Source organism: Magallana gigas, chromosome 2 (genome assembly GCF_963853765.1).
Source record: "Magallana gigas chromosome 2, xbMagGiga1.1, whole genome shotgun sequence".
NCBI lineage: Eukaryota > Metazoa > Mollusca > Bivalvia > Ostreida > Ostreidae > Magallana > Magallana gigas.
The window spans coordinates 19056669-19072337 of record NC_088854.1 but is presented as its reverse complement, the minus strand read 5'-3'; the positions used below and the strand labels follow the sequence as shown (position 1 = coordinate 19072337).

At 32.1% G+C, this 15669-nt stretch overlaps 2 protein-coding genes across 3 annotated transcripts; both read right to left on the bottom strand.

Moving 5' to 3' along the window:
* Window positions 1–6230: 6230 nt before the first annotated feature.
* LOC136273230 (uncharacterized) lies at window positions 6231–7127 on the bottom strand (the record flags this gene model as incomplete). Its single annotated transcript, XM_066077622.1, has 1 exon — window positions 6231–7127. A coding segment is annotated over one exon (675 nt), but the record flags the coding sequence as incomplete, so codon positions are not given.
* LOC117684362 (uncharacterized) lies at window positions 7018–15135 on the bottom strand. 2 transcript variants are annotated; one of them, XM_066075384.1, is made up of 5 exons: window positions 15039–15135; window positions 14263–14482; window positions 13922–14115; window positions 13621–13701; window positions 7018–7652 (listed from the first exon to the last, which is right to left on the bottom strand). In XM_066075384.1, exons 2-5 carry the CDS (start codon window positions 14480–14482, stop codon window positions 7134–7136), a joined length of 1014 nt encoding a protein of 337 aa, XP_065931456.1. In that variant the 5' UTR covers window positions 15039–15135; the 3' UTR covers window positions 7018–7133. The 2 variants fall into 2 exon arrangements, with proteins under 2 accessions (XP_065931456.1, XP_065931455.1); XM_066075383.1 differs by lacking the exon at window positions 7018–7652 and having other exon boundaries at window positions 12888–13701.
* Between the last annotated feature and the right edge of the window lie 534 nt (window positions 15136–15669).

Below are 15669 nucleotides of genomic sequence, written 5' to 3'. Positions count from 1 at the left end.
ATATTTTTTTAGATAATGTTAAAGGTCATGTAAATAAATTGAAGTTTGCAATTCCAAGAAAAGTTCATCTTTCTGTTTCCAGGTATAATCTTAAGCTCACCTTTGAGGAAAATGAAATTCTAACGGACAAAAATAGATACAGCCGTTTCTTTTTATAATTCAAATTCATATTATCAAAGAATTATGTATTTTTCGTTTTCTGACATTTAAGTTCTTTTTGTTTTGGTTTTATGTTTGCTTTCAATAACGAAATATATCAAAATTTTGTTAAAAAAAGAAAAGAAAAAAAAGAAAGAGGTTATTTGACTTTTGTACATATAGGACTTTTAAATTAAATACATGTATCGATGCATATCCGACGATCATATCTTACATTTGACATAAACCATAAACTGTTAAATACACACATGTAGTTATATATATAGAGACATAAAATTTTCAAACTCATAAATACAAAATAATGTTTAATTTTAATAGTTTGTACTAATAGTTATTGGGTACAAAATATCAAAGTGTAGATTATTAACCATAATCCTTTCAGTAGTGTTTGTTTCTATGATATCAACTTTTTGCCTCAAATGTAATCTACATTATATTTTGTGAATCAAATGATATTCCTTTTCCTTGTTATGCTGTGTTTGTTGTTATATATTGTTGTTGTATAAAACTAATCATATTCGAGTTAATAATATAAGTTTAAAAACTATGTTTAATAAATGAGTTGCTTATAGTACAATTTTGACTATTGTTTACAGATCTGTTAAAAGCTATTCATTAAGTTTAAAAGTATTAACATTATTTGTATTGTATCATTTTTATTTATTTTTTTTGACAAAAAATTATTTTCTTACAACCTAATCGATTCGAGCTCCTTTCCCTTTTATCTAAAAATGAGAGAGAGAGAGAGAGAGAGAGAGAGAGAGAGAGAGAGAGAGAGAGAGAGAGAGAATTTTCAGCCGCCTCCAAAAAAAGAACGTAACATGGTAATGAACGGACAAAATACCAGTTAAGTGGATGATCGCATCACGTGGTGACACAAAGCAAGGACATTTTATTGATTTGATTGATTTCCTTTCAAGACACAATATATGAGCTCTATAGCGGAACTGATTGCTCTTAATAGAGCTATTTTAGACTTTTCAGAGAAAAGTTTTACTTTTACTTTACTTTTACAGAGAACTGAAAAGAAAAACTATCCAAAACATTCACTCTAGAAAGATCTTTCATTTTAAACCTTGGCAACTCGGTAACGGAGTGACATTCAACATATAAGTGATATTCTGTGTTTAAAAAACTCATGTTTTGAAGATGTATTAAATATGGTACTCGTACCTAACATGAATTATTTAAACGTTGTAGAGTAGAATGAAAAAGATGAAACATGTTTTTCTTTCAAAATATTTTTTTCAAGTAAGACTAGAAAAAGGGCTATTGCTTTTTGAATATTGAATAAAGAGAACGTAAAACTGTTTTAAAAAGTATCCAAACAGGTACTTGTGAGTTTTTGGTGAATAATACTTTAAACATATATTGGGTTCTGTTATTATATGATATGAAAAGAATAGCCATAATCGGCGGGCTCATCATAACAAGACCCAATCTTGATGAATTAAAAAACAAAAGCACAGGGTGAAATTTGCTAAATGTATTATAAAAATGACATTTTTAATCACATTCTCAATATACTGATATAAATACACTCAGTAATACATGTACCATATGTATGCATGTGTTTTGTTGGATATATCATGGAAAATTGGCGGTTTTGGCAGTTATTCTGATGTTTATAAAATATAGAAGAGTAAAATAAAATAAATGATTCACAAGAAATTCACGCAACTTAATCATATTTCACAACTACAAAAGAATGAGGTGTGTTTATACCTTAGAGGTATAAAAATAACGACCTAAAACCAATGAATGAGTATTTCTTCCGTCTTTCGCGGGAATTTTGAGGCTAGGTAGAATTTTAATGGTTGAATAACTTTATGAGCCATATTTTACATAGTGTATATTTCTTTCTTTTTTTTACAACATATTAAAAAAGGATGTTGTTCAAAGGGGAATTTTAAAACCAAATATATAGGTAAAAATAACCAGTAGATTTAAAAATGCTTGCATTCATTTATCAATCTTAAAAATGCATTTTTTCAGCCATGGTAAACTACCTTGAGAATTCTAAAACTTGTTGGTCTGCATTGAGATTGCTATGAATATTTTACAAACGTGATTCTTAATAGGTACTAAAATATTTCCAGAAACATAACTGCTTCAGTTTGTACTACAATATCAATACGTCAAAACACAACAAATATAAAACAAAAGAAAATCAGAACAGGGGAATAAAAAAAAAGACCCCAGTGGTCATAGTTAAGAGAGGGTGTTAGTTTAAACTGATTTGTTGTTTTATTCAAAATACATGTTTATACTCATTGCTGTCATATATTTTGTAAAAAAGAACTTTAAAAAAAAATTACAATAGATATATAGAACAACTGTACATTACAATACATTCATATTCATACAATATGGTCATATACTATCGTAATTATAAGTTATCCTAAAATATATCTGTAACAACTTTTCGATATAGTAAATACTATGCTAATAATTAATCGACTGTAAACTAAAATTATTCATATAATTGTAATAAACTAAATGTTTACCCATTACATATCCTATTTGAGAAAACAACGACAATTTCGTTTATTTATGTTTTTGCAATGTACATGTTTTTGCTTCACTTTGGGTAACTTAACGTGAGAGATTAATATGTTTATTGGCTACTGTACAAGCGTATTAAAAGAACGATGATATCATGTTGACATTTGTAAATAAGATATGTGATCACACCGATCTATCAGTTTGATGTCTAATTATTTCAACATATTGATAATGAAAATATTGTTCTTGTTTAACTCTCCTGGTTGTTAAAAGAAGAAAATAAAATAAGTAAATCCCAACCAACCTTATCAAACAAAATAAAACAAAATCAAACTGAAAATTTTCCTATCTGTAATGTGTATTGTGTTGTTTGAAAAATGTTTCGAACATGTGTTTGTCATGTATGTGTTATTGCTAATCGCTTGAAACTACATCAACCTACAATTATCCTGATACATAATTCTATATAAAGATATATATATATATATATATATATATATATATATATATATATATATATATATATATATATATATATATATATATATATATATATATATATATATATATATATATATATATATATATATATATATATATATATATATATATATATATAGCTCATTGTTTATTTAGGGTCAACTAACCTAATAGATAAATATGTATATAGGTTCGAGTTAAAGCGTGTGAAATGAACGATGAAATTATGTTGATATTAGTACAACAAATTAGTAATGAGAAATTTTCTAAATTTCAATTTTGTGATATATAAACAAGTACACACTTTACAATTTTGCGTTTCTCTACGCTAGTAAATCGTCTGTGAGTATATCAATAAGCAATAAGATGATGAGTATGGACATCAAAAAAGTACAAAATCTAGCAGATCTAGCGGATAAAGATATCATTTATGATAGTCCATACCAAAGAAGACTCTCTAGATGTTTTGGAATTCAAGGAACTCCTTGTAACCAATGTACTTGAATCAAAAGATAATACAAACATTTCAGTTGTCTCATTTGACACCACAATAATGGATAACATTAGAAAATCTCTAACAAAGTCCAGATTTGCTTTTCTATTCCTCATCGGGTCCTTTTGTAAAGAGTCCTGGCCTAGACTGTCTTAAGAGAGTGATGTAAGAAATGTGTTACACAGGGAAGACAGTGAATGTATAATTGTACTTATCTTTACCGTGAATAGAATTGAATCAACATTCAAGATTTTTTTGGGTCTTAACGTCATAAAAGGACTCCGATACTGTGATAGAGACAAATTTTATGAAGCATCCGTTATCAAAATTCTGTCGCAATAACGGACATTTTTGAAAAGTTTTGTTCGTTGAATGCTTTAGTGGAACTGTTTATATTTGTCACAATTACTTGTACAATAAAAATGAATATAAATGAATATTGTGAGTGAGTGTGCCTTTTTGATAAACATATCAAAAACAATATGGTCGGTAATTGTGATGTTGTTAGCTTACTTACTTTCTATCCATAAATAATCGTTTTATTTTCATTTATTAACAACGCATTTACAATAAAATCAAGAATGCACTTAATTGCTGATTGCGTATCATTATAAAAGTTTTGAATTCTGATCAAAGGGTTTTTAATTTTCAAAATTTTTATAAAGTGTGGTTTTCAAATATATAGATCGCCTACAGATATTAGTTCCCAAATGCTCCAATGAAGTGGTTTTAGTACAGGGATAGTAAAGTGTATTGAGTGCTCGGTTAATGTTAGTATCCTGATCTAACATTACATTTTCCTATTCCAAGAAACGTTCTAATTTTCCCTTCGCTTCCTGTTGATACTAGCCTAGCTATAGTATCCAAACAACTTGATTCAGCTTTTGATATCAACTTGACATAGCAAAATGTAAACATACAATAAATTGATACGAACAATCTTGTATGTTTCAAAAATACGTCATTGGTTGATTACATGATGTATGAGTGTAAACCAAAATGTTTAATTTAATTTTGGGAAAAAAGAGAATATATCAACATATTATCTATCTGAAGTTGAAAGTCTAATATGTTGCACGCAGACTGTAGAAAAATTTCAGATCCAATTATAAGTGACGCTCAGTTCAGTTCAGTTCAGTTCAAAAGTGAAAAAAATACAAGTGTGTATCTATTTAACGTTAATTGTTTTGGCATTCACTGTAACAAAAAACTACAAGGTTAAATCTTTTAACATATGAATAAACATTTATTTATATTATATATTTATATTACATATAAACGATATCAGCGTCGCGTTGGTCTTGGGCGCTAAAAATTTCTGTCATAAAGCTTGAAATAAAAATATTGATGGGAGAGGATGTATTCAGTAATTTTTAAGTCCATTTGAATTTGATAATAACATTTTTCTTTATTTGTAAAATAAAAAACTATTTTGTTAACACGGGATGCTTCTCCATTACGTTTTTCAAATATTTTTTAAAAGTTTTAATGTGCCACTACAACTCTAAGTAGAGCTTTAAATGCAAATCTCTCGCAATTCACGGTGCAAAAAAAGTTGAAAAGCCAGGTTTTAAACAAATAATATATGTATATATTTAAATTGTGTGTAAGGGAGGGGAGAGAAGGGGTTATATAACCTTTAAACTACACCTAGAAGAGATGTTATCGGTGTTTTTAAACTTTACTTTCCATTCGCATAGTTTAAATCTTGATTTCCGCGATTGTATTTTTTGATGTTTTTATCTTTAATATTGATTATTCATAAAATGACGGGTGTTCTTGATTAAACTAAATGTTTCCCTGTTCTAATTTTTAACCAGTACTAGAAATTATTTTTAGATCCATTGTAAACATTTTAGGATTTTCGATTTGTAATTTTTATATGAGTTGTTGTTGTTGAAAATCTGTAGGAATATTGATATGTATTCAAAAAAAAAAACAAAGGGACACAACCAATCCCCTGTGTGCCATACACTAAAATCACGAAAATATACTTTAAAATAAAATCGAAACAGAATCAGAATAAAAACATTAATATTAGAACATATTGATACAAAACAGGTAAAACATGTCTTATGTTAATTTCGAATCAAGACAAACATTGTTCTTATTAAAAGATTTTAAGCGTTTTCTGTGTGAAGATTTTTACTTAAATTACGTGGATTTCTGACACCATTTGGACTGTTGCTCATAACAGCTTATGACAAGTAGATCTCTAAATCATTGCATGTACCTTACTCTTTCTAAGTGTCACGAGAAATATTTTTTTTAATATGTCAAAAGTGAAAGTTTCATGGGTCATATAATTTAGATATAAATCATTCTCATGAACAAGGTTCTATACCTATCCCAAGTGTATACGTTCCTGCTCTAGTTCTTCTCAAGTATTGGGAAATGTAGTCATTATCATTCCCTAGACCATCACCATTGTAACATAAGTGCCTTCACTCCTCCCAATACTCATCATCATAAAATTAATCTAAACAAAATATGTTGAGTTACAAACAGTCTGTTCTAACATACACCTGAACTTAAAGATAAAAAAACCCCACAAGTTATTCAAATGGGATAAATTTTATTGTTTAAAAAACATTATATCTATTATTTTTAAATTTTAGATTTGACATTCTTTAAACTTATCACTGTTATAAGTTATACAGCTGTTACATATCTACAAAATGTTAGTTAACAACAAATTAACCGTCATTGCTATTTACAAAACAAACAGTCCTACAAAATCCTAATATGATGTAGATGATAATTAAAGGATCTTTCTTATTCCCTAAATTGTATCGACATTCTAAAGGCCTTATCATTAATGAAAAGCTTTCTGTAAAATATTAAAATCCCCATATTGTTGGAACTGATCTTCCACAAAATCACATTGACCTGCACTGTCTGCTAATCTACCTGCAATATAATCAGATTCTACTAAAGCTGGCAATCTACTATAATATTCTGCTGTTCCCTCTCCATACCATCCCACATGGTTCATCATTTGTCTTACATTTGTAACTGAACCAGATAAGGCCAGAGTCACTGCACACCCGGCTCGAAAACTATGAGGAGTCTCACCCTCATATATTCCTAACAAAGTAAGATACCGAATTAGTCTTTCATACATTACTGAATATGTCACTCTATCACCTATGACTCTACCATTCTCTAAAACAACTCGAAAAAGAAAACCATTTGCAAGATCCACACCCATTCTTTTACAACCTTGAACATATGTGTGCAAACCAATTACTGGACAAACAGTCTTGTCTCTGCATTTCTTAATAACAAAAACATGACATTTATGTTTATTTCCTCTTAAAGTTTTCCCAAATGTCTGTTTTATTACTAAACCAGAATTGTCATCCAATCTTTTTACCTCCTGTCCTACAAGCATTGCCAAGTCATTTGCCCTATTTCCCCCAAAGAACTGTAATTTCATCCAAGCCTGATCTATAAGGAGCACATATCTTTCCTTCAATGTAATATCAACCCTACCCTATTCATTATCTATATACGAGGCAATTCTTTTTATTTTACCCAGAAAAATTGGCTTTGCCTGCTTAGGAACTACATGTGCTGCCGCTTGTTCCTCTTGAATGAGTTTCACATACTGTTTGATGCAATGTGCCGCTGCAGGGTTACCTGTATCACTTCTCTCATCCCAGAATTTACCACGACCACTTTCGTAAAAGATCTCTGACAAATTTTGTACCATGACCGATACTGTCCCAGCTGCTAATCGTCTTGGGCATTCACAACTTCCTAATTCTTTAGTACCCAAAAATGTACAATTTATTCTATGAACTGGTGTTTTACCAAAATCATCCTTCCATACCAGAAAATGCTTTAGATCATCAGGGGTACAATTAGATATTGTGCAATCTTTCCTCAATAGTTGAAGAAAGAAATTCAGAGAATTTTTCAAAGTATCTTTTCTCTTGGATAAAGATGATGAAGATTTGTCATTCAATTCCTTAATCCTCTTGTCAATCTTAACCAGATCCAAGCTTTCTCCCTACAAAAATGAAAAACAAACAGCTTAGGTAAACAATAGCCTGAATGTAACTAGTGGCCATCTCAGACCCTTATTATCAGTAATGAAACCTTTTCTAGAAGGAACCCTTATTACTGCCTTATCTCCCCGGGCCCCCAACTCTAAACTTTGGATAACATGCTTTTGAACAAGAGGCCACCAAACAGGTACAGGCTTGATCAATGGCAGGACACAGGTGCACAGACCAACTTTCTGTTCCTTTAAAAATAAGAGTACCGGATGTATAAGGGCAAAAGGGGGATAAACATATGCATTAACCACCACTGACAAATCCTGAGCAAACAAATTTACACCAGATGAATATGGGGTAGGATATGGGGTAAAATGTGGTAATGCTGTACCTCCTGAAGATTTCATCACATTAGAATCAATAGCCATGAGGTCCATTGAATGAGGTCCAAATTGCCTTTCAACACACTGCCATGAACCAATATTCAAACATGCATTACTGTAACTAAGACTACGTGAAGGTGAATCTGCCTCATTCAAATCTGAGGATACATATTGCATGTGCAGATCACAATTACAAGAAGTCACCAACTGAAATATCTGTTTTGTTATGTTGTTCAAAGATCTATCCCGTCCTCCTTGATTGTTCCAAACACTCAGAACAGCAACATTATCTACCAGTAAGCCAACCCTTGAGTCTCTAATTACTTCCTCTATTGACTTCAAGACCTGAAGGACTGCCTCAGCTTCCTTCAAATGAATAGGTCTACTGTCGTTTGTCTCCCAAAAATCTCCAAGTTCAACCTTTTCCCCGTGAAAACAAACTACTGCCCCATACTTGTAGCCGGAAGCATCTGTTGAAATATTTACTTGCTTATGACTCTCTGACCTCCACTTTGCGTAACCCTTCCACGAGTCCAAGAAACGCCAGTATTTCAACTCTTCCCGCAATTCATCACCTATGACAATATGTTTTGAATTTTTAACTCCACATGAAATTGCATTATTAACTTCCCTGCAGTACAATTTAGCTCCTGGAATTGCAAGACCCATCGAAACACACTTGCCTGCAAAACGCTGCAAAGTTCGAATAGAAACCTCCCTGCCTGCCAAAAGTGACTCTCTTAACTCTCTAAACTTAAACTTTTTATCCTCTGGCAAGATATAAGCTAACTTTACTGAATCCACCAAAAATCCAAGGAACCGTACACATTGTTGGGGTTCCAGGCATGATTTTTCAAGTGATATTGTGTAACCTAAACGGGTTAAAATTTGAAGTAGAGCATATATCACCCTAAAACAATGTTCTTTTGCTTCCAAGTCAGTAGTGTCCTCTGATGGGTTAGCTATCATCAAACGGTCATCAATATACTGAGTTGTTATTACATTCAATTTTCTAAGATAAGATGTAATTGTCATTCCAACAGTTTGATAAACATATGGTGAGGCCTTCCACCCAAAAGGCAAAACTGTGTAAAACATGATAAATCCACCAAATTCAATCCCAAAATAAGTCTGTGAATTCTCGGACAAAGCAATGTGTTCATAGCCTGACTTTTCATCACATGTTGCCATCCATGCCTCTCACTACTGGCTCTAAAAAGTACTGAAAGTGCCATTTTTTACTGATAATTTCTGATATTTACTGATATTGTACTGTTAGTGCTGAGAATTGCTGATATTTACTGATAATTTTACTGCTGTTACTGATAATTGCTGTTGGTTCTGATATTTACTGATATTTACTGATGCTTTTGCTGTGAGCTCTGATAATTACTGATATTTACTGAGATTTACTGTTGGTACTGAGAATTGCTAATAATTACTGAGAATATTTTAAGGCCCAAAACATTGTCTTTTAATTATTAAATAATACATATTTCAGATTTAACACAATTTATTTAAATATATATTGTTAAGTTTTATTTATTTGATATTTAGCTTCTTTTGAACTTCGGAACCTCACAGATCACATTTTAGACAATATTAGAAAGCCGGTCAAAAATTGGTACTTAAACTTAAGGCAGACTCCACAAAAATGTTCATTTCTAAATGCGGTGGACATTTTTTTTCAACAATGAAAAACCCCATAACTCTTAACATGATTATTTTTCTTTTCAAAATAGAGAGATACCCGGTCAGGACTTTGTAATGTCTTTGAAGTTTTACTTCACAGAAAGATTAGCGAGGCAGTATCTGTGTATAGTATGCATACTTTCAGCAGATCAAGAGGTTTGAATGTCGCAATTCAACCCTGTAAATTGTCAGTCTGGCACCTTGTGTATGACATTACGTAATATCCGTATACAGGAATCCATGATCTTGAGAATATTTATTCAAAGAGAAAAATATTATTTTTATTGACAACAATATAAATAACGTATTAGAATGATTTTCATATTCATCATCTTATTTGTTCCGCATTCAATTGATTCAAAAAAGTTGGATAATGAATCTCTCTCTCTCTCTCTCTCTCTCTCTCTCTCTCTCTCTCTCTCTCCTACCATTTGCTGAAATCAAAATAGGTAACAATCGGCGAAGAATAATTTTTATTGTCCGACCTTTCACTCTTTCTCTTTTAATACATATGTAATATATCTTCTGTTGCACGGCTAAGTAAAGTTGTCATTATCTAGTTCTATTATTGTAAATCTGCCCATCCTGCTCTCTCTCTCTCTCTCTCTCTCTCTCTCGCATATATTAAATCCTAAAATTTGAGTTTCCGAGTCAAAATGGCATAACGGCATTAGCACGATAAAGTTCTATTTCAGCATCACAACCGCCCTTTCAAACATAGATTTCGAGTGTAAACTTTTCTAAGACTACAAAGAACACCAGCTTAATATAGTGAAAAAGTGTTACGGCTTATCATGCTTTAATTCTCTCTCTCTTTCTCTCTCTCTCTCTCTCTCTCTCTCTCTATCTCTCTCTCTCTCTCTCCTACCATTTGCTGAAATCAAAATAGGTAACAATCGGCGAAGAATAATTTTTATTGTCCGACCTTTCACTCTTTCTCTTTTAATACATATGTAATATATCTTCTGTTGCACGGCTAAGTAAAGTTGTCATTATCTAGTTCTATTATTGTAAATCTGCCCATCCTGCTCTCTCTCTCTCTCTCTCTCTCTCTCTCTCTCTCTCTCTCGTTAATACTTTATTCATGCATTTGTATGCGGTTATATGACCAGCGGCTATATAATTTTGAAAATAAGACACACAATTTAACTGATTTTCCTTAATCTATGAACGCTTAGATATTTAATCTCCACGCCTAAATGCAAGCGGAAAAAAAAATTTTGTATGTCTGGGATTAAGAAAAACCTCAGAACTAACAGAGAGCACTCAGACTATACACACGACAGGGTGACCACGGCAAGGTGTGAAAATTGACCACCTGTGTATATGTCTGGCAGTCGCTGAAAAGATTCTTTTGTATGTCTGGGATCAAGACAACCCTCAGAACTAACAGTCAGCACTCAGAATATATACACGACAGAGTGACCGTGGCAAGGTGTGAAAATTGACCACCTGTGTATATGTCTTGCAGCCTCATAATAAACAAATATAAATGGCCGGGAAATACAATGTGAAACAAAAGTGTTTGATTTTATTTTGAAAACAAAATTAGTGATTATGGCCGGGATAAAAACATCTTAAGTTTATAATTATAAATATTTAAAATTTAGAATCATTAAATAGATGTTTATCAATTACATAAAGTGGTTAAAATCTTTATAATTTTTTTTTTACTATGGATTGTTCTATATATACAATGTAACACTGTAGTATCGAGTGGATTGGCGCACGGGGATGGGATATATAGCAATTCTGCAATTTCTACATTCATTTATTTATGTGCTGAATTGTGTTAATCAGCTAAAATAAAACTTAGAACAAGAACAAACAGAAAAAATATGCATTGAAATAAATAAGCAGATTATAAGAAGAATAATCAAATCTAATTTTTGTGGTTGTAAAAAAGAAGTTACTGTTGATAAAACTTTAGTTAGATCTTACATATTTCTTTTTAAAAAATGCCCGGTATTTGTTTACCGATAATTTTAAATAAATATAATTTGCATGTTACAGTAATTAAAATTAATCTCTTAAAAATCCCCTGCCTGTAATTCTCAGTAATTATCATCAATTCTCAGTACCAACAGTAAATCTCAGTAAATATCAGTAATTATCAGAGCTCACAGCAAAAGCATCAGTAAATATCAGTAAATATCAGAACCAACAGCAATTATCAGTAACATCAGTAAAATTATCAGTAAATATCAGCAATTCTCAGCACTAACAGTACAATATCAGTAAATATCAGAAATTATCAGTAAAAAATGGCACTTTCAGTACTTTTTAGAGCCAGTAGTGTCTGAATCTATCAACCTATGAACATCATTTAAAGTTTCAAGATGAAACGGAGAATCTTTTATCCACAAATTTAAGTACCTTCCATCCAAACATAACCGTGGTTTAGATGGCTCTACTAACAAAGGCATCACAACCCTAGGCATGTCACATTCACCAATCTTCCCCAGAACTCTTATGGCTCCTGACCTTATTTTCTCATATAAAATCTGGCCTACAAACTCCTTGTGATCCCTACAACTAATACTATTTTCTAAGAAAATGCTTGAAGGTTCATCACTGTCATGAGAACGACCTTTAAAGTTTCCTTTGAAATGTGAAAAGAATTCCTTAACATCTACACCTTGTGTGAGCCACCTACTTATTCTAAACTGAATATCTTCATCTACTACTCCCTTATTCAAAACTTCATTCCAGTGATCCATATTATGATGTATCTGACCTGACTTATATAATTTTGGGTCACGCAAAGGTAAATTTTTAATGTCAAAATCAACCCCTTGAAGGACAGACTCAGCTGTAGGATGTTTGGTTACAAATGAGGGAGTCCCACCTCCCAATGTCACCCATGATGAATTCTGTCTTAGTTCTACAGGAGTTGGATCAAAATCAAGTCCTCTCTCCCATTCTGGTATTCTATAATTTTTTTTATTTCCCTGTAAATATAAAGTTATGGTTAAACTATCAAGAGTCCAACATGGGAGACATATGGGTGATGGAACTCCCTCACTTGTAACCTACGTGAATAAATCCACTAAGACTTAGTTGTCTTCAGGTTACAAGGTCAGGCATTCCATTTTTATTTTTATTTTTTTTTTATTTTTAAAAACTACCTCGTCCATGTAAAAGTACAAATAAACCCAAAATGATGAAAAACTGTGTTTATAAATCTCAAAATCATACAAAATGTTGAAAATAAAATCTTCACAATGATTTAAAAGAAATGTGGGAAATTCACAACCAAATAATTCCTAACATTGTAATGTTGAAGGCACTAAACTTTAGAGACCCCTATAGTCTACCTGATTAATAACCCATACTTTCCACTGAAAATTCTCTACTTTCTCTTCGCTTGTTTCATAAGTTCACAATCTCTTACATAGTGGCTTGATGATTCACAAAATAAGCATGTACCCCTGCCCATACTCTGTTTCCTATAAGGCCTCCCTTGACCCTGGGGTCTGACTGACCTATACATGTATCCCCCTCCATATTGAGGTGCATATGAATAAGGCTGAGGAAATCCCATTGAATACATGGGCATTGGTGGGTACAAATTTGCTAAAACTGATTCCTGTTTTGGTGGCTGAATATCCTCTTTACAGGAAGTATTATCCCTCTTAACTTCAGAGGTCCCACTCTCCTTTAAACATTTATTTATGGCCTTAGTTACTGTACCTGCACCTTTTCCCCCAAGAACCGTTAAACATAAATTTCCCATGTTAATCTTGCCCTGTATCCTACTACATTGTCTATACAGTTCCTCATACACATCCATGTCCTCATGGTTCACTTTTCTAGCTAACCTAGATAATTCATCTAAACTTAATAAAATCAGTGCTTCACTGGGCTGGGACTGGGTACAGAGAACTTTAATCTTGTCCTTCACCTGCTGAATCTGTGTACCATCCTTGTCTTTGACTTCAGTTGTTGAATCTTGTAGCTTCCTACGTTTTCCCCCATTTGAATCCTAAAATGCATTATAAATCATTTGATAATGATTAACATCATAATAAGTAGTAATACTGTACCTGGTTGAAGTGAATATTGTTTAACCATTTATTCAAAATAATTAATCCCTATCAATGCAAAATAATAGGTTAACAATACATAATTAATTACTCATAATAACATATCACTAATAATTAATCACTCTTTGATGAAAAAACTCATCCGTTAACTAAGAGTACCTGGTCTTTGTCTGTTGCCTTCCTTGAATTAGAGGTACATGTAGGCCCTTGCTCTCGATCTGCAGTCGTTGCTGACGAGTGACCTAATTCTGGATCCTGCAAATCCTGTCCTTCTGGTTGTCCTTTTTCATTAGCATGTAATATGCAGACATGGAGTAGTAACTTTGCAAAATCCTCATCATTTGGGTCCTTCCCTATTATTTTAAATTAATTTAATTCAATAAAATGGCATCACTTGTTCTTAAACTTCTATACTTATAAATTAAAGATTTACACTGTAATATCATACATATCATTCCTTCATTCATGACAGAACTTTGTTATATTGTGAATAATAATACCTGCCAGTTCCAGTAACTCAGTCCCGTTTTCTCCAGTTAAATCCTCAACAGCCTTCAATACATCCTCATTAGACATATTTTCGGTACGCCTTGCAGAGGAAGTCCTAGCTAACTGTTTAATGCCATGCGCATCTTGAATATCCCTCAACTTTCTGATAACTGGTAATAATTGTTTTCCTTTCAGGGAATGTTTTCTTTTTAAAACAGTAGGTAACACCATCTACAACATCAAACCGGAAGTTAAATTAAAAAGCTAATATATAAATAGATCCGTACATATCAACAAATTCCGGCCACAAAATTAAAAATCAGAGATTCAATTAATTAACATCACATGTATGCATGTTATTATTTACTCTTAACAATACATTTTTTCCCCCTCAAATTATCCAATCTCTCATCGCATACGTTTTATCTGCAATTTACGACCGTCATAAAATCCATGTTAAATCAGTGCAATCATCCATCGACAGTCTCAATAAAATTATACCATTTAATCACATCACCAGAATTAATCTAACAAGACCCTCATTGGCGGTAAACAATCTATTACCACCTCGCTGATTATGTATATCTGGCCCTCATGGTACCTCCAGTACCAGCCATGCCATGCGGTCGTCCTCATCGACGCCGCATCATTTTAAAATTTCACTCAAAAATCAATCCTCAGCGATTGATATTTAACTGTAGACCCACTGGCCATATATAAACCCTCATCGGCAATGCCCTCATCGGCAACAGACAGCTCTACTGTCTAATATAAGAAAATATATTACCTTGCCGCTTCTCAATACGTCTTCCTCCTTGGTGCAGCTCTGAGAAAGATGACGTCATCACTTTCGCGGTGACGTATTACACTTGGGATATATATTTATTCTATGAAAGAATATATATAATCAACATTTTAAATGTTGTGTGTATTTGAACAGGAAAATCTGATGACGCAAAATTAAATGTGATATACAGGCTTACAGCCAAGCTTAAATCCTGCCATCAAAACTGGAATATAATAATGTTTTTGAATATAAGCCTTCAACAGACTAATGCAGATTTTATCTAATTATAAATCACACGGTAAACAGCTTAGACGTCGGGTTATATTACAAAAGTGGCTGAAGAAATCATGATAAGTCCATGCAATATTCGTTTACTGATTTTCAATCATTTATAAATTGTCCTTTCATGAAATTAGAATGTAAAACACTTTGCTTTGTGTTATGTCAAATTCTGATGACTGCTCGAATTTTAGACTTCATTTAGAAGGAAGACAAAGAGTCGTTTTAACTATACAATTTAATGATTAATAATAAAAAAGATATGTGGTATGATTACAATTAAAATAGGAAAAAAATGTACCTAGAGTCAAGACGTACATTGATAATGCACTGAATTCAATTGATTCCTATG

Bases quoted from the DNA above. Each gene is read 5' to 3' on its own strand.
- LOC117684362 (XM_066075383.1), bottom strand. From the start codon at position 14,482: ATGGTGTTACCTACTGTTTTAAAAAGAAAACATTCCCTGAAAGGAAAA. The intron at 14,116-14,262 runs GTATTATTATTC...TTAAAATAATAG, and splicing joins TGAGTTACTGGAACTGGCAG to GGAAGGACCCAAATGATGAG. The intron at 13,702-13,921 runs GTACTCTTAGTT...AATGCATTTTAG, and splicing joins AGGCAACAGACAAAGACCAG to GATTCAAATGGGGGAAAACG.